The sequence below is a fragment of the Fragaria vesca genome, linkage group LG1 (assembly GCF_000184155.1).
Source record: "Fragaria vesca subsp. vesca linkage group LG1, FraVesHawaii_1.0, whole genome shotgun sequence".
Classification (NCBI taxonomy): Eukaryota; Viridiplantae; Streptophyta; class Magnoliopsida; order Rosales; family Rosaceae; genus Fragaria; species Fragaria vesca.
Genome location: NC_020491.1, coordinates 1 through 18,732, shown reverse-complemented (window position 1 = coordinate 18,732; position 18,732 = coordinate 1). Strand labels below are relative to the sequence as shown.

The following is an 18,732-nucleotide window of genomic DNA, read 5'->3' as shown; positions in this document are numbered from 1 at the left end:
CTATGTATTTTTTTCTTTCCTAGTAGTTGCTCTGATAATCATGGGATGTTTTAAGTGATATTGTTGTTGTTGTTGTTGTGTGTTAAGAGCTTGTGACTCCACCTAGGAGTGTTGAAAAAAGGTTTATTTGGTATGTTGTATGAGAGATTAAATTCGTGAAAATATTTTGAACTATTATTTCAGTTGAGGTGGTGGATGATTATTTGGGGGAGCAGATGGCTCCAGAAGATGTGGATTAAATTGTTTTAGAAGTGTTTGGGTTTTGGTGTTATTCTTTCAAGTAGGGTTACTCATTTTCAAGGGAGGTTATGCCAAAATTTTGGTAGAATTTCCCTTGAGGTGGGTCCCGCAGGGTTTATCCCGGATTTCAAAGGGAAATCTGGGGTAGGTCCTGACACTTCCAGAGAAGAGCGAGAGCGCTTAATAACTTCCCCAATCGAAGTCGAGTTACTAGTTGCAAGCATCGACTTCTCTTAAACTTGCTTTCCTACATTCTCAACTGATGTCGGTTTTGAGAGAACCACAAATGCAGAGCTCAGAACTGGCTCTTTAGAATTAGCAGAGGATGCATTCACTGCCAACTGAACAAAATCAACAACAAATAATGTTTTGATACTAAGCGCAACATCATTTACCTGCATACTCATATCATGGTTGTCACTAAACACAGGTAAACTACATTCCATACCTTGAGATGAACCTAAGTTCCCAATCGGAGGTTCCAACATCCTCATATCTAGAGGCACATCAACAACAAGGATGTTTTCCGGCACAGCTTTAGTATCAATTTGCGACCTACTTGGTGCTTGCTCTGCTTCCCTATTGCTATCAATTTCCTACAACACAAGTTCTGCTTCTACATCATCATTTGTAACTAAACCAAGTAGAGACTTCTTGAGGACAACTGGCTTGCGCTTTAGGACTGGTTTGGAAATAACTAGAAGCTGCAAAGGCTTTAGAGTTGAAGTCGATGCCTCTCCCTGTCACACCCCAACTTGAGTAAAGATTTTAACCCCGTGTTAAGGCGTGAGTCACACTTCAATTATAGACGGTTTAATATCTATAATTAAAATCAGACAGATATAATGACATGACGTAAGAAACAACAACTTTTGCACCTTTATTTAGATTACAAGCCTTATAAGAAGGCACTTAAAACACACATATTTAAAGCATTTACAAACAAACAAACATACTAGAATAACGTTTCTTTTTAAAACGTCCATTCTTTATTCAAGCCTTATTTTACAAAACAAAAACATTAAAGCCTTAATTTACAATATAACACTTTCTATGCTTCACGGACTACACTTGCAAGGGGTTTGATGAGGGTGAGCAACGCTCAGTAGAGCTAGTTAATATACTAATAAAACATGACATTATATACGAGTCAAAACAAACAAACATGGCATATCGAGAATGCATGGATACAATATGAACTTAACTCTCATCCCACACCTCACATCACCCTCAAATACAATATTTTCCTCATTTGCTAGTCGTCTTGTTATACTTATGGTCTCCAAACCCGAAACCTGATAAAATTGTTTTATCGATGTCCACCATCGAAGGGGCATACTTTCCCCAAACTTGTGCACGTGTGGGCTACCTTGGATTTTGGACAACCCATGAGGAAACTCAACTACACAAAAAGATTTTCAATAGTAATATCTCATATCTTCCCAAACACTCATTCTCCTTTTCACCTCCAACCTCACTCCTTCCCCACAATATCATGTAATATAAATTCAAGATAAAAACAACATTGCTGTCAAAAATAGACATATCATAATCGATTTAAGATCTCAATATCATTAACATTTAATTTAAATAATGCCACACAACTCAATGTCAACCAATTCAATATCAAACAATTCAAACAATAACCACACAATAGCACAATTAAAGCAAACACCTCATCAAACCCTACCTTGATTTGCACAGCATAAACTCGAGCTAAACTTCACTCCTTAAACTTGTGGATCAACAAAAACGTCTCTAGAATCTTACCAAAAAAGTAAAATACATACAAATAATGAACTAGAATTAATAGTATGTTATAAGTAAAAATTATCATATAAAGAACTCTATTACTGCAAACTTTAAAATAGATACTACACAATACTCAAAAGTTGTTTATAAAGCTACTGAAAATAGTGAACTCAGCTTACACCAGAATAAATTGGTTTAGAACAAAATTCAGTTTCAACAGTGTTAAAACAGTGAGAAAGAGGCTGTATTTGGCTTTACTTTTTACACACTCAAATCCAACAAAATTTCTGAACCAAAGCCTATTTTAAAGATGGGATTACAAGCTTTAAGTACATAGCTTAAGTTTTGAAAACTAAGCCTTAGATAAGAAGTTATGCTCTCTCAAAGTTGAAGCAAAAATCGGAAAACCCAGAAAATTCAGCTTTTGGTTAAATCTGCTACTGTTTTTGGCAAGCAATTTGACAAACCAAATATTAACAAAATCTTGTGAAATTTAACACACACATATATGAGCTAAATCATACTCTTGATTCATTTGTGGCAAGAATTCAACCAGACAATACTTTAAATATATAACGACAATTTGATGCATGTATGCTAATGAATGTCTTCCTCAATTACTGGCAATCAGTCCCTACATCAAAGACAGATGAGCCTACACGTCCCATACCGTGTATTTTACCAACCGGGGGTGACTCAGATGTCTCAAATATATGATCTAACAATTAGTAATATCCAAAAAATAATTTTCCTTTTAAAAATAGAAAATCGAATTTCCGAGATGTTACACTCCCAGTGGAGTTCTTGTGAATTTCAGCGATCTGTGTGAGAAGTTTAGGTTGGCTAGATTTGCCAAGGACTAGATACGATTCGCTTTCTGCAGTGTGACCGGCTTGGATCTAGCAGCTTGTGACTTACAATCCCTATCACTATGAACCAACAGTTTGCAGGTAAAACACATACCAACCAAATTTTCATAGGTAAAAAGAACATTATTCACTATATCGAGGGCGAGTTTAAGTACCTTCTCAAAGATGAAAGCTCGAACTAGTGCGTGAGATACTCGAACTCGCACTTCACCAGTAGGATTGAGAAGCAGAAGATCCACGTACAAAGGGGGCGGTCTATAACAACAATAGCAGCATCTTCAATCCGAACCCAGAAGAAGAGGGAGTTCATATTGATGGAGTCGAAATCGGCCAATCCAACATATTCCTGCACAATCATAGGTGCACAAAGATAATACCATGGTCCTCTCTATAGAACTCAATTTCGGTCTCGCCGAAGATAAAAAAAGAAGAGAAATAAACCCAAAAACTGAACTGTTGTACAAAAACGTATCTCATTATCAACTGGTCTCTTAAGTTCGACAGGACAACGAAATGAGAACAATATTTTAGCCAACAGACTAGTGAATTAATGTGTTTACTAGAAAATGTTAGATAGACATATGAGACAATTGCCATATTACTTAACCAGGTGTATATAATGCTGGGAATTTAATCAATCTTCAAAAAGAGGAATAATAAAACTGCTCACCTTGTATAGCTTTTTTTTCTTGTAAATGTATTTTGGTAATCGAACTAGTTTTTAACTTGATTTCATATGGTAAGTAATCATAATCAATTGTAATTAGTTACAATCTCATTCTGATTGTGTATGGTAAGTAACATGGCTGCTCACCTACGGGATGGATTTTGAGGGATAAAAAGGGACTAAACAATCTGGGCTGTTAGGTCTTAAATGAGCAAATCTCACGGATCTAATGATGCAACCATTTCATCCCAACTCTTATCAGAATACAGGGATCTATTCTCCTCCTCTCACCTCTCGTCTCTCTCCCTTATCTGTTCATCTTCTTTTCCCATATCTCATATTTGGGTTTAAATGTTAAGTGAACAAATCCTAGAGATCTAATGAAAACACGGTTTCATTCCAATTTTCTCTTTCTTCCTCTCCTTCGATCCCTCATCTAATCACTCTATATATGTAATTTCTTAGAAGCTTGATTTGATATCAGCAACATATAAATCCAACAACAAGAGAAAAAAAAAAGAGTATATAATGTTCGGAATTTCATCAATCTTCAAAAAGAAGAATATTAGGTGCCACCTCCATATCTGGAATCCACTCCTAAATACTTAAGAATTTGATTTTATAAAGAGGGGAGAACATTTGGGTGTAAGAATCAACCAATTAAAAACGGTACCGATTCATTTCTTCTCTTTTTTAGCTTGTCTCTGATTCATATTATGTTTCATTCTAATTCCAATTCCAATGAAGTGCATATGTCATAAGTTCATTGGATACAAATTTACCGACCACTTTTATTTGTACACTAATTAAAGTGCCCACCCTCTTAATCTATTAATACATGTTCATTTTATTATATATCAAGAATAAAGTTAAACTATTTAAAGAGACATGTGTTAATAGATTAAGAGAGTAGACATTTTGGTGGGCAAATAAGGGTGGTCGGCAAATTTGTATCCAAGTTTATCTGATACCGGACCGTACCGGAATAACTTACATTTTTGGTAATTAGTAAAAAGTTTAATTAGTAAAATAGAGTAAATTAGCAAAACACAGTACGAAGAGTCGGTGGTCCGCCTTACTAGGGGTTTCAGTCCAAATTCGAAACTGTTACGGCTTTTGCAGACTCCCTTTTTCTTGGCGCACATCGCATAGTATGTATCACACTCATCCTCCTCTACGATTTTCATATTAGGGTTTCGCAGACAGAGAGAGTCCTCAAAGCTCGCGATCGCCGTTGAGCTCGAACGGAGAAGAGGACTCAGGCACGCATCAACGATTACAGCACCGGTTAGGGATTTGAATTCCGCATTGAATTTCCCTTTAGGTTTTCTCAAATTTACATTCATTGGTTTTCTTTATATTCGTGGTGTTAGGTTTGGCTTCGATTCGAATCGGGAATCGAATTGAATCGGAGGCGAGAGATAGAGAGAGAGAGAGATGACGAGGTTCAATGTGGGAGGGAAGGTGGTGGACAAGGTGGATTTGATGAGGAAGAAGAAGCTGGCGTGGCGCTTCGATGTGTGGCCTTTCACTATTCTCTATGCTCTGTGGCTCACTACAGTTGTGCCTAGTTTGGACTTTGGCGACGCCACTATTGTTCTCGGTGGAGTTGTGGCGCTTCACATTCTCGTTTGGCTTTTCACTGCTTGGTCTGTCGACTTCAATTGCTTTGTACACTATTCCAAGGTATGCATCAAATTCTTGATATCCTTTATAAAATTGCTTCGATGGGGTTTGGCTCTCCGATAGAGTTTGAGATGACAATTGTGATCGGCAGCATGCTTGTTAGGAAGAAAGCATTGGCATATTACATATGTATCTAGTTATTGCTTGTTAGGAAGAAAGCATTGGCATATTACATATGTATCTAGTTATTGCTTGTTAGGAACTTAGGATGCAATGACATATAAATTAGAGCGACTACTTTTTGGCTGAGGTGGGAGTCAGTTTATACTGTAGTGATTGATGTTCTTTTGGTCTTCAGGTGGACGACATACACCAGGCTGACGCTTGCAAAGTCACACCGGCTAAATTTTCCGGTTCTAAAGAAGTTGTGCCACTCCATTTCCGTAAGCTTGTACGTTTGTTATGTAGCTGTTCTTTTTTATAATTTTTTTTTCCTCATAGGAAGGAGAGGTTTTAGAGTTAAGATATAGAGGTGTTAATTGAAAGTGACTTAGAAGTCCCTACTACAGTGAAGTGAATGACCAGAATGCCAAGAGCAGACAGTCAACATCAGCCAGTATTAACAAGTTGAACACAAATTTCTTTTATTTCATTTTAATCGGATTCAGTGCATATGGATTATGCACCAATCTCCTACAGATCAATTTTTGCAATGAACTCTTGTTTTCGATACATGTTATTATCCGCTGCCAGGATATTCAGCTCTTCATGAAATGTTTACAACTATTTCAATCACACTGCAGCTCGTTGCTCTTATACATTCCTCATCAAAAATTGTCACAGGGATGTGCATCTAGTGGGCTTCATACTTGCTATACTTTGATTCCATCTACAGTGCATTAGATGTGCAAAGTTTATACCTGTAGAGAAATTAAATTCTGGTCTAGTTACTCTAGCTAGAAAGACGTTAATCAGGTCCCATGATTCACCTTTTGTGTTGTTTTGCAACCTATCCCTTAGTTTGTTGCTTGACACTGCCCATAAATTTTTTCAGCCCGGAGGTTCTTCGTCCTCAGTGGATATGGAGGAGATTTACTTTGATTTCAGAAAGCAACGCTACATCTTTTCTGATGAGAAGGAGAACTTTTGCAAGCTTCCGTACCCTACCAAGGAAACTATGGGTTACTATTTAAAAAGTACTGGCCATGGGTCTGAAGCTAAAGTTGTCGCTGCTACTGAAAAATGGGGACGGAATCTGTGAGTTACCTTTTTTCTTCTTAAACCTCTTTTGTTAGACTTGTGACTTTTGCCTTTGCATTGACAGATAGTTTCATTTGTTTCTCCTGAGTTTAGAGATAGTTCGTTGAATGGTATATTCCTCATGGTTCTTGCATCTTCTTAGTCATTGTTTTCTCTGTAGGTGCTTTCTTTAGCTGTTGTTAGTTAGTTAATCAGTGGGTAGGTTGTCCCGGAATATTCCTCCTCTTGTGTTAGAAAAATTTGTTTGTTAGTTAATGCCACACTTGATATATTTTCCCTTTGGAATGAGGAGCTTTTACATTAGCAAAAAGACTGATTCATGAACATTTACCCTTTTCTGAATTCTGATAAAAAGGTTTGTGTTCATATTTATAGTCTTAAGAAATAGAAGACTATTTGAAACTTATAATGGGGTGCAGAGGGAAGTCCTGTGGGAGAGAGTCAAGTTCTGGACATCCTTATGGGCCTATACTTCGAAGGAATTTAAGGATTATAGTCTTTCATCCATTATTCTTAACTGGGAAGTAGCTGTAGTTTAATCTCTATGTTTAGCTTTAGTTCTAAAGATGAGCTGCTATGCTATTAGCCCTAGCTGCCCTCTTTTCTTTTTAAGTGGACTCCTTGTCTGCCTTCTTGTTCTTTGCTTTTTGTCTCAATAAAAATCTGTTTCGTTTCAAAAAAAGAGGAAAAGGTCATGTGCTCCCAGTAAATTGAACTGAGATACTGAATGTACTTATTGTAATGGTGGTTCAATCACTTATGGAATATTTGATTTGAAGATTGATGACAAAACTTTTTGAAGATTGAATGATAACTTTTAAGTTTTATGAGGGGGTAGGAGTGGAGGAACTATGGATAGAGTGTTTAATTGGTCTCCACTATATGCTTCAGTTGGTGCTTTTTTTTATTTTTATTTTTTATTTTTATTTTTAAATATCTCTTAAATGTTGAATCTGTAAGCTGTTATGAAGCAACACTCGCTATTGTTTCTGGTTGCTACTCTCTCTCTCTCTCTCTCTCTCTCTCCCCCTTTTTTTGTATTAGCTCTAGTCTGCAGTCCTTAATTCCTTGTATCAATCTCTTCTTTATTATTTATCGTCTTTTCTTTAAAAGAAAATGATTAGGACTCCTTGAATGGGTAGAAACAGTTGTAACAGCACCTTTAATAACCTTGAATTTGATGTTTTGAATTTTGGTTCCTGAATACGTCAGTTTCACCCTTGCCATTTGTGTGACAGTGTGAGTTAACATGTTTGGTAAAAATTTTTGAAACCTAACAAGATTGTTATTATCAATTAAAGAATTCTTGGGCCTTCTTTTGCAATGAGTTGATTTTGGTTCCCCAGGTTTAATATTTTGTTTGTTTTCTTCAATATCTTGTTTTCTATTGGCTGTGATAATAATTATCAATAAATTTGCAACACTGGACTGTGGCGCCTTTTGCTAGATGAATTATCATTTGTGTCCTCATGGTCGCTGTTAACCCAGTCATCCAAATCAATGTTTAAGTATTGGTCACAGAAGGAAAATGTATTGAAATAACTTAAAAATTATATGGTAGTTTGCTTTATTTTGTTTATGGTAGTTTATTGTATATTATCATTCGATCTACTGTATATTATTGTATCCCGTGCTGTTTGTATGTAATTTACTTGAGTCAGAGCTACATTTTATATTCCTGTTTGTATGGCTGGCTTATTGTAATTTGTGCATGGTACTCATCATTTCATTCTTAATCATTAATTCATTCAGGTTGGCAGCCTTGTCTGTAAAAAAGCCTGCAGTTAATATCTGTGCTGAATAACTTCAACTGGCAACAAACTGCTTTTTTAGCCTGATGAGTTTGGTTGATAATATTTTTATTATTGCTATTTAATGTAGATGTTTGCTGGTTTTGCAGATTTGAATATCCACAACCTACGTTCCAGAAATTAATGAAAGAAAATTGTATGCAGCCGTTCTTTGTATTTCAGGTTCTCTCTCTCTCTCTCTCTGTCCTTGCACCCATGATATATATATATGTATATATTATTTTTTTTCATGCACATACTTTATGCATTTTAAATGCAGGTGTTCTGTGTGGGTCTCTGGTGTTTGGATGAATATTGGTATTATAGTTTGTTTACGCTTTTCATGCTGTTCATGTTTGAGTCAACAATGGCAAAAAGTCAATTGAAGACTCTGACTGAGCTAAGACGTGTCAGAGTGGATAGCCAGACCTTAATGGTGCATCGATGCGGGAAGTACGTAATCTACTTGCTGTTTTAATGTTTGTTTTATGTTGTTTATATCTTATAGGTTTGGTAATTTTCAGGTGGATAAAGCTAGCCGGAACTGATCTTTTGCCCGGGGATGTTGTTTCAATTGGACGATCTTCTGGTCCAACTGGAGAAGATAGGACTGTACCAGCTGACATGCTTATTCTAGCAGGAAGTGCTATTGTCAATGAAGCCATTCTCACAGGCGAGTCTACTCCACAATGGAAGGTGATAGCCTCTTTCCAGACTCACTATAACATCTGTTGTTGCCGGAGTTTGTTTTCTTAATGTATAATATGATGTAGATGATGTGAATATGTGTAATTTTATCAATGGATGCTCTTTTCTCTTATTTTCTCTCTTATTTGACATCGTTGGCATTCTTCTCTTCACTTCTTTTTCCTTTTCCTAGACGTTTAGTTTTTGGATCCTAAACTGGATGACTTCTCATTGATGCTGAATCTATTGCCTTTTTTGCCACCTATTATCCTTTGGTTGTTGAATTCTACTATGGACCTTTTTTTGTCCCTTTTGCACAAGGCTTTCAAAATTACTGATGCCATGGGAAACTCTGAAATTCGAATTGCGTGGTGGTTTACTGATTGGAGTTGACTTAATTTGATCTAATGTCCATGACAATCTTTGTGGACAATACACAGTATTCTATTTTAAACTTTTCTTTGCTACGACTGAATCTGAATCTTCAGTCTTTCTTCCTCTTATTAAAGTATCCTTAGAAATGAAATACATGTTCAGGGGCCTCCTTGTTCTTTGCTTTTTGTCTCTATAAAAAGCTGTTTCTTTTACAAAAAAAAAAAAAAAAAATACATGTTATTGAAGCTCTTAATAGGACTGATTCCTGAACTTGCATTTCGCATTTTATCCTTTTTTTTCATTTTTTTTTTTTCAATTTATTTGAAGTTCAGTAAGCTATTGTAGTTTACTAGTGATGATATTTCCTTTAACACTTGAGTTTTGGCTATAGATTTCTTTGAACTGTGATATTATTACACTTGGTACGAAGACTGTAAATGTTGAAGGATGGAGAGAATAACTTGATTCCCATATACTTGTATCATTATATTTTCAGATATCGGTCATGAGCAGAGGAGCTGAGGAGAAGTTGTCAGCTAAGCGAGACAAAAGCCATGTTTTATTTGGTGGGACTAAGATATTGCAGCATACTCCGGATAAGGTTGTTTTGTATTTTTGTTTGTTTTTTAAATTTGAGACAAATGTGATGGTAAATTTCTTAAATCAACAAACTTGAAATAATCTCATGGTAACACATCTGTTCATCTCAATGGAATTAGGGTTTTCCATTAAAAACCCCTGATGCTGGCTGTGTGGCTGTTGTTCTGAGGACTGGGTTCGAAACAAGTCAGGGGAAGCTTATGCGCACAATCTTGTTTTCCACAGAAAGGGTAATTATTTATTCTTTAGCAATGGTTTCTGAACTCTATTTACTTTATATTCTCTTTCTGTAATATATATTAATTTTTCTGTAGGTAACTGCTAACAGCTGGGAAAGTGGGCTGTTCATTTTATTCTTGGTCGTATTTGCAGTGATAGCCGCTGGTTATGTTCTAAAAAAGGTGAACTCTGGTTCATTCACACGTGCTCTGGGAATCGTACCATTATTGTTCTTTCTAGCGGCCATTCTCTGACACTTGGGGACTTCTTTCTTGTAGGGCCTTGAGGATCCCACTAGAAGCAAGTACAAGCTTTTCCTTAGTTGTTCACTTATTATAACCTCTGTGATTCCTCCTGAGCTGCCCATGGAATTATCGATAGCTGTCAATACATCTCTCATTGCTCTGGCACGACGTGGAATATTTTGTACAGAACCTTTTCGTATACCTTTTGCGGGAAAGGTATGTTGGAATGATTCCAAATACATTATCCCTTTTTTGAGGTTGTATATAATTATAATGCTTTTATACAAACAAAGTCCCCATCTTAAGAGAAGTAAAGGGGAATATTGTTTGGCCTTACCCTGTACTGTGGTCATACAATGTAATTCCCTAGAAAAATTAATTATAATTGGAAATCTTTTGGATATTTCATTGGCATAATCATTTATTTATTTATTAAGACATTATTTTCTATTAAGTTCTTTTGTTAGATGATTATTTGGAAGGATAATCATTGGGACATAAAAATGTTGGATTATGCTGCTTTAGTCAAAATCCTATGTTAGATTCGCGGCTTGGGTATGTAGAATGCTAAAATGTGGTTCTCCTTTTTTTTCAAGCAGAACATAGTATTCTTGGTAGTATATATTCTGATTACTGATAGAATCTTAAGACCTAGTATGCCACTTTATGTGATGCTTGTACTTGCTTTATATTTCACCACCTTATTGTTTTTTTGTCATTAAAATATTTATTGCTGATACTGTCAGGCAATGATAGTACTATTGCGCCATGGAAAGTATACTAATGAGACACTTGTATATGGTCCTTCCATGTAGGTCGATATATGTTGTTTTGACAAAACAGGGACACTTACATCAGATGACATGGTATGCCATATTATTAAGTATATCATGCTCATTCGGTTGATGTGATTTTATGTGAATTTTATTACTAATTTGTTCCTTGATCTTCCCCAGGAGTTCTGTGGAGTTGTTGGGTTGGCTGGAAGTACGGATTTAGAACCGGATATGTCTAAAGTAGACTGTCAAACATTAGAAATTTTGGCTTCTTGTCATGCTTTGGTATTTGTGGACAATAAGCTGGTATGCTACTGTTATCATTTTGACATGCTCTTTGCTATCTCTGTGTTGGGCTGAGTTGTTATTTAGATAGTTGGTCCACAGAACAACTTCTCCTTGTTTTGTACTGCATTTTTTCCGATGATTGAAATTGTATGCCTACAAATTAAAACGAAGCTGTAACTGTAGGCTTCTGTAAAATCAAGCTTTGGGTGACAGTTGACATTCCTTTTTTTTTTTTACAACATTTTTTCATATTAAAATTCTTATTTTTGTGAGTAATCTTTCACAACTGCATATAGGTTGGTGATCCTCTCGAAAAGGCCGCTCTTAAAGGGATAGATTGGAGCTTTAAATCTGATGACAAGGCCGTGCCAAAAAAGTAAGCTGAAACTCCTCCCCGCATAATTTAATATTTAATAGTTCTTTTTATAATTGAAGCTCTGGACTGAATCATGCATCCTTTGATTCTTGTACAGCAGAAATGTTTGTTTGCCAACCACTTCTTTCCCTATTGCCTACTGAATTTTTTATTTTCAAATGTTAATAACAATTTTTTCTTTCATTCTGTTGTTAAGGTTATGGGAATATGTGAGGGTTTGATTATTTTTTAGTTTTCTAGGGAGGATAAGAGACTTGATTTGGGGCAATTAATAAGCTTAGTACGAAAAAGTCAATTGTAATAAAATTGAAGTCTGGATTAGGATATATGAGAGTTAGATACTCATTAGATTTGCAATATGAAAGTGGCCATTGTGTTGGATGTTGTATCCATATGGAGAGAGGTTAAAATGTTGTTTGTACTATTATGAGTGGGGGAACTTGTGGTACAAAAATTGATTTCTTTTTTAGTACAAATAGTAATAATAATTTACATATGTGTTTGGCTAATGGAGTGAAATGATTGCAAGTTGTAAAGAATGACAGTTAGCCTAGAATTACAAGGCTGTTCTAGCAGAAATTGTTTTGATGGGGTGGGTGGGTGTGGGAGCGATTCCCTGTTCTTGTTAGTTGTGCTAGGTCAAAAATTACGTCCAATTTTCTTTAACCAATCTAAATTTGACCTCCAGTGGATTAAAAGAAGTAGGAGGTCAATCAAAAGGGATGTTACGTAATCAAAATTTCAAGTGATCACTATGTCTGTATTATAAATATACATTTTTCTCCTTGACTTGCAGCAGGGCCATATTTCCTATTAGATCTTGGTTGATTGCTGTCTGTTTTTATGTTGTATTGTTAAGGGTGCATCCCTTGTCCACCACTTCTTTTAATCTTGTTCACAAGTATCTGTTTCTTTCGAAGAACAATAAAATTTTTGAGAGTGTAGAGTACAGGTACTTGCAAGATTGTTTTCATCTTATTTAATGGATGGACATAATTGTATCTTTATTACTACAAGCATGATTTACTGTTCATGTTTAATAATTCACCACATTATGAGATGGCAAATGTTGAAATTCGATATTAGTTGTGTCTTATGTCAGCTTATTTGTGGTCTCATTGAATGCAGGGGCAATGGTAAAGCTGTACAGATTGTTCAGAGACACCACTTTGCTTCCTACTTGAAACGAATGGCAGTTGTCGTTCGCATTGAAGAGAGTTTTTTCGCTTTTGTGAAGGTTTGATTATACAAATATGAGCTAACACTTATTTTCTACTTTCAACAATTACTTTCTCACTTGAAGAGTCGTATTTTGGCAACAAGCAACAATTATCTTAGTAGTATCCTTCAGTCAAATAGTTTCTCTTCTGTTTCAGGGTGCCCCTGAAACTATTCAGGGTAGACTCACAGAGGTGCCATCAAATTATGTTGAAACTTACAAGAAATTTACCCGACAAGGATCTCGTGTTTTGGCTCTTGCCTACAAATCCATTGGTGACATGACAGTAAGTTGTCTTTTGGAATTCATCTTCTATCAATGCATTTTGACACTCATTGGTATCAAGTATTGATGGCCCTTTTAACTTCCACATTAGAGGTTTAGTGTTCAGATCATAATGCTTTTATGTTTTAGTTATTATGGAGGCTCATAGTTTCTGAAATGCTTCCTTTGATATGAAATAATATGTTTACAACTGTTTTAAAAGATCAAAACTTTGTTTCCTTATTACATTCGGCACGATCTTTCTCATGATTGGTATAGAAGTTCTGTTATTCGAAATACAAATGCCATTATATGATATCTATATGGAAAAAAGGGATAAAGAGGACGTCCGCACAGCCCTTAAAGTGCGGATGTCCCTCCGTTCTCCTCCATATGGCTCCGACGATGGCGCGCCTCCACCCCAGCGGCCTCCAGCAGCGTCCCCGATCACTTTCCCGACTGCTTATAGACAAACTTTGCATTAGATCAGGGGTTGATTTTCACCCTCCAATTTTCATGCTTTCAATCTTGCAATCTTTCATGTAGTAGAAAATTGAACTATACTTTTTCTTTTGAGATTATGATTGATGTAATTGAATATAATATGACTTTGTTTACTCCTCTAATGTTTTTGGGCTTATTGAAATTTTGTTTCAATCTTATGTTTTATTTCGTGTAAATTTTAGTTAAATTATTTCTTTAATCTATTTATTGCATGAAGGTGAGTGAAGCCAGAAGCTTGGATAGGGATGTGGTGGAGAGTGGCCTCACGTTTGCTGGTTTTGCGGTAATCTTAACTTTCTTTATCTGTAGCTTCGTATTTATTTACTATTTTATGATATGGTTCCTAGCCTATACTACTGCCGGATGTGCTCAGTTGGGTGTCTGTACTCTGGAGTAGGCATTTGTTAATTTCTGCTTTTTGTCACTAATTCTTGTCATTTGAGTTTCAGGTTTTTAACTGTCCTATTAGAGCTGATTCAGCCGCTGTTTTGTCTGAGCTTAAAGGATCCTCACATGATTTGGTATGTCTGATGCTGTTGTTCAAACTAGCTGTTCCTTGAATGATAGTATTTCATATATTGAACACTGTTTTTTGGATTTACCTACAGCGGCTAGTAGCTAGAGATGTTAGAAAAATTTGAATGCAAATATAGGAGACGTTTCAAATCAATCATGCAATTGCTGGATTCTTTCCATGTATTTTAAAATGTTTTTGCTCATATGCATTAGAGCATATAATATGCAGTGTGATTGTTTTAGGTTCTGGCAAGTAAATGGAGAAATATTGCGTAAGTGCAGGAGCATTAGATAGATTTGTATGTGGTGAGCAGAACTGATAATTTTGTAGACTATGGCTAAATAGGAGTCACTGTTGTAAACTTTTTTTTTTTTTTTATGCTTTTGATAAATTGAGACGAGGTTTAACTTGAGATTGATATGTTTTAGTGTGATGAACCTGCCTAACCATTAAATTATCTCTTAAGGATACTCTGGCGCTAAATAGGAGTCATTGTGTAAACTTTTTTTAATTTTTTTTATGCTTTTGATAAATTGAGACGAGGTTTAACTTGAGATTGATATGTTTTAGTGTGATCAACCTGCCTAACCATTAAATCATCTCTTAAGGATACTCCGGCTACTGCCAAGTGTAGTGTCCTGTTTGTGTCATATGTTTCTATCAGTTTTTATGCATTTTCTGGGCAATATTGAATAATATTGTTTTTATTTTTTCTTGGGTTTTAGGTGTTAGTCTATTTACTTCTATAAAGTTTTTCTGTTGTTAGGTGATGATTACTGGTGATCAAGCTTTGACAGCTTGCCATGTTGCCACCCAAGTTCATATTATATCAAAGCCTGCATTAATTCTTGGCCCAAAAAGGAACAGTGAAGAATATGAGTGGATATCACCCGACGAGGCTGAGATGATTCCGTACAAGTATAGTTTTTATCGTCCCTGGACGACTCTTTTCAATTTTGTCTGAATGTTTATCTTTATCTTTCCTTGCTCTGACTTTGGATGTTGCATATCCATTATGTTTGTGTGCGCATCGTGTGATTTTCTTTTCTCTTTTGCTCTCTCTTTCAGTTTCACTTCTGAGTTTCCTTCTCCTTATCTATACTGATTGGAAATTATGAACTTGATTTTTAGTGAAAATGAAGTGGAAACTTTGTCAGAGACTCATGATCTTTGTATTGGAGGGGACTGCATTGAAATGTTGCAACGAACTTCTGCTGTCATACGAGTGATTCCGTATGTCAAGGTGCTTTTTTAACTCTTAATTCTGAATCTTGTCTTTGATAGTAGGTTAATCTCGACATTTCTCACTCAAGTTATTGTGTTAGGTTTATGCAAGAGTTGCTCCCGAGCAGAAAGAACTCATATTGACTACTTTCAAAACAGTGGGAAGGATAACATTAATGTGTGGGGATGGAACCAATGATGTTGGAGCTTTGAAACAGGTAAGTTGACAAAGTTATATTTGTCGGGTGCTTTTCTTTGAATGAAACGACCGTATCTTAGGACAGGGGGAGCACCTCTGTTATATAAACCTCGTCTCTTTTGTTAGAAATATTTGCTCATAAGTAGGTGACACATGACACATGAGCAATCAATACTTAATAATCCGATGTTCACTTATTGTGTATTTTCGGGTAAGGGCCCGTTATTAGCGATTCAGACAGGAACCTCAAGCCCAATTAAGTGCTACACCTGCACTGAACCTCACACTAACAGGTTTTGCAGATTCAGACATGAAATTTCTCAACTATTAGGATTTTTATTTTTTTCTCATAAACTTTGAGGTCAAAATCTCAGACCATGAATTTTCTGAGATATTAGTTTTCATTTAGAGAAATAAAATTTGCACCACCATTTTACAATCCACACTCCTTTCCGTTTTAGTACCTTAAATTTTGTTTTTAGTTACATGTGTTTTGTCTCTTTATAAAAGTTTTGACCAGAAAAGGAAACGAGTGTGGATTGCAAAATGAGGAGTGCAAATCTCAATCCCCTTTATTTATGATTTTATTTAAAATCAGTTCAGACTACCTCAATTTGAATTTACTATTGTTATTATTGTTCTTGTTTTTTTCTTTTTTCAGAAAGATATGTTATTAGTTAGTATCTACCGTGTGTACTCAATATCTGTGGAAGAATACGCATTTGGGGTTAGCCCAAGTGCTGAGGAGGGATTTGGTGTTTGATTGCCCTCCAATGTAACCAAAAATAAATGAAGATAAAATCTGTGACAGTAATATGAAGTTGTTCATGTTTCTTCATAAAAAGTTGAGATAATTAGCTTCTAGCTTTTAATGTGTTTTTCCCGTTCAGGCCCATGTAGGAGTTGCTTTACTGAATGCGGTGCCTCCAGCTAAGACTGGAAAGTCGGCCAATGAAACATCTAAAGATGACAATACGAAGTCTGGCCGCCCGAAGAAGTCCAAGTCTGCATCGGATGCAGAAAAATCTGCCAGTGTAAATGGAGAAGTCTCAGTTAGTAACCAGCGTAATCAGCGTCTGACACCTGCTGAGTTGCAACGACAAAAGATAGCTTCATTACAAAAGAAACTATTGGATGAGCTGAATGAGGAGGGGGATGGTCACGCGGCTCCAATTGTTAAGCTTGGCGATGCCTCCATGGCATCACCATTCACAGCAAAGCATGCATCTGTTGCTCCCACCACTGACATAATTCGTCAAGGTCGCAGTACTCTGGTGACTACACTACAAATGTTCAAAATTCTAGGCCTTAACTGCCTGGCAACAGCGTATGTGTTGAGTGTTATGTATTTGGATGGTGTCAAGCTAGGTGATATGCAGGCTACAATCAGTGGTGTATTTACAGCCGCGTTTTTCCTCTTCATCTCGCATGCACGGCCTCTTCAGACCCTTTCATCTGAACGGCCTCATCCTAATATATTTTGTGCCTATGTCTTCCTTTCTCTGCTAGGACAGTTTGCAATCCACTTGCTCTTCTTGATTAGTTCTGTCAACGAGGCTGAGAAACACATGCCTGAAGAGTGCATTGAACCAGACTCTGAGTTTCATCCCAACCTTGTAAATACAGTATCATACATGGTGAGCATGATGCTCCAGGTGGCTACATTTGCTGTGAACTATATGGGGCATCCCTTCAATCAGAGCATCTTAGAGAACAAACCATTCATGTATGCCCTTGTATCTGCCGTTGGTTTCTTCACAGTTATCACATCCGATGTTTTTAGGAATTTGAATGACTCCCTTAAGCTGGTGCCCTTGCCTCTGGGATTGAGGGATAAGCTATTGACATGGGCTGTTCTCATGTATTTGAGCTGTTACTCATGGGAGAGATTTTTAAGGTGGGCTTTCCCAGGTAAGGTCCCATCCTGGAAGAAGCGACAACGTCTCGCTGCAAAAAGTCTGGAAAAGAAGAAGAATGTTTGAGTGAGTTTATGCTATGTGAAGCGAATATTAACTGCTTTTGGCGTTTTGGCACATGGCCATGCAGAATTGTATATGGCACAATGGATTCAGTTACGCCCACAACAGGTCCTTTCTTTAGAAATTAGTTTCTTTATAGATAAACTGATTCGTAACATGGTGTTTTACATGGTCCGACCTTTAATTGCATTGTATTTTAAGCTACATCGCCCTAGAAAAATCGTATGTAGCACAAATTCGAGACAATATTTTTGTTCATCAGTTCTCATTTCTCAATATATTTTCAGTTTTCCCTCGAGGTTCTGCTTTGTAATTTATTCGGTACAAATGCAACCGAAAGCACTATTAGAAGTCACTCGGATTTAAAGATCTCCTTACTGGTCGACAGGTATTGATGCATGAAAGTTCCTACTCAAAAGACTACTTTATGAAGTTTTGAAGACTAGATTTCGAGCCACATCAAATTTTGATACTATATTATTACTCAGTAATTGTAGAAATCGTATATCTACCGATAATTAAAACAAAACCAAAAATCAATCTATCTCTAGACATATTTGGAGACCTGACCTTTTCATTATAAAAGGGTGTGCCTCCAAGTTTGAGAGTGTCGAGAACTACTGTTGTTTATGGCAAAGAAAGGAAAGAAATTAAATTCTTGATGTTCAAGACGAACCCAAAAAGCTGAGAATTGAGCAACCTGCGAGAACTACCATCAGCAATTAATTTCGGTAAATAATCATGAAACTGATAATGATTATGCAATGTTTTCTGACTGCAAAATTAACTATAGTTGCAAATGTCGTTGGAGCAAAGCAACGTACATCAACATGGTTCGTGATTGCACTAACAATTCCTCATTCAATGGTAATCCTAGAAAAACATCTAATGTGGGTTTCCCAAGTGTAGATGAGGAGGATTTTCCGGTCTTGCTTGGCTACTTATAAAAGATCCGATGATGGTTCTAAGTTCTAACCAGGTTCATCAAGATTCAAAGCGAGAGTGCTCTAGCATTGAAGTTAGATTATTAGGCTCATACGTTTGAACCATAAGGTG

At 36.3% G+C, this 18,732-nt stretch overlaps 1 protein-coding gene across 1 annotated transcript; it reads left to right on the top strand.

Moving 5' to 3' along the window:
• Positions 1–4,965: 4,965 nt before the first annotated feature.
• Positions 4,966–17,973, top strand: LOC101290795 (probable cation-transporting ATPase-like). Its single transcript, XM_004287009.1, has 21 exons — positions 4,966–5,214; positions 5,513–5,605; positions 6,209–6,411; positions 8,315–8,387; positions 8,485–8,657; positions 8,729–8,900; positions 9,763–9,867; positions 9,986–10,096; positions 10,181–10,267; positions 10,364–10,546; positions 11,146–11,196; positions 11,287–11,412; positions 11,691–11,770; positions 12,899–13,007; positions 13,147–13,275; positions 13,975–14,040; positions 14,207–14,278; positions 15,041–15,192; positions 15,406–15,517; positions 15,600–15,716; positions 16,588–17,973. Exons 1-21 carry the CDS (start codon positions 4,966–4,968, stop codon positions 17,677–17,679), a joined length of 3,555 nt encoding a protein of 1,184 aa, XP_004287057.1. The 3' UTR covers positions 17,680–17,973.
• The last annotated feature ends 759 nt before the right edge of the window (positions 17,974–18,732 follow it).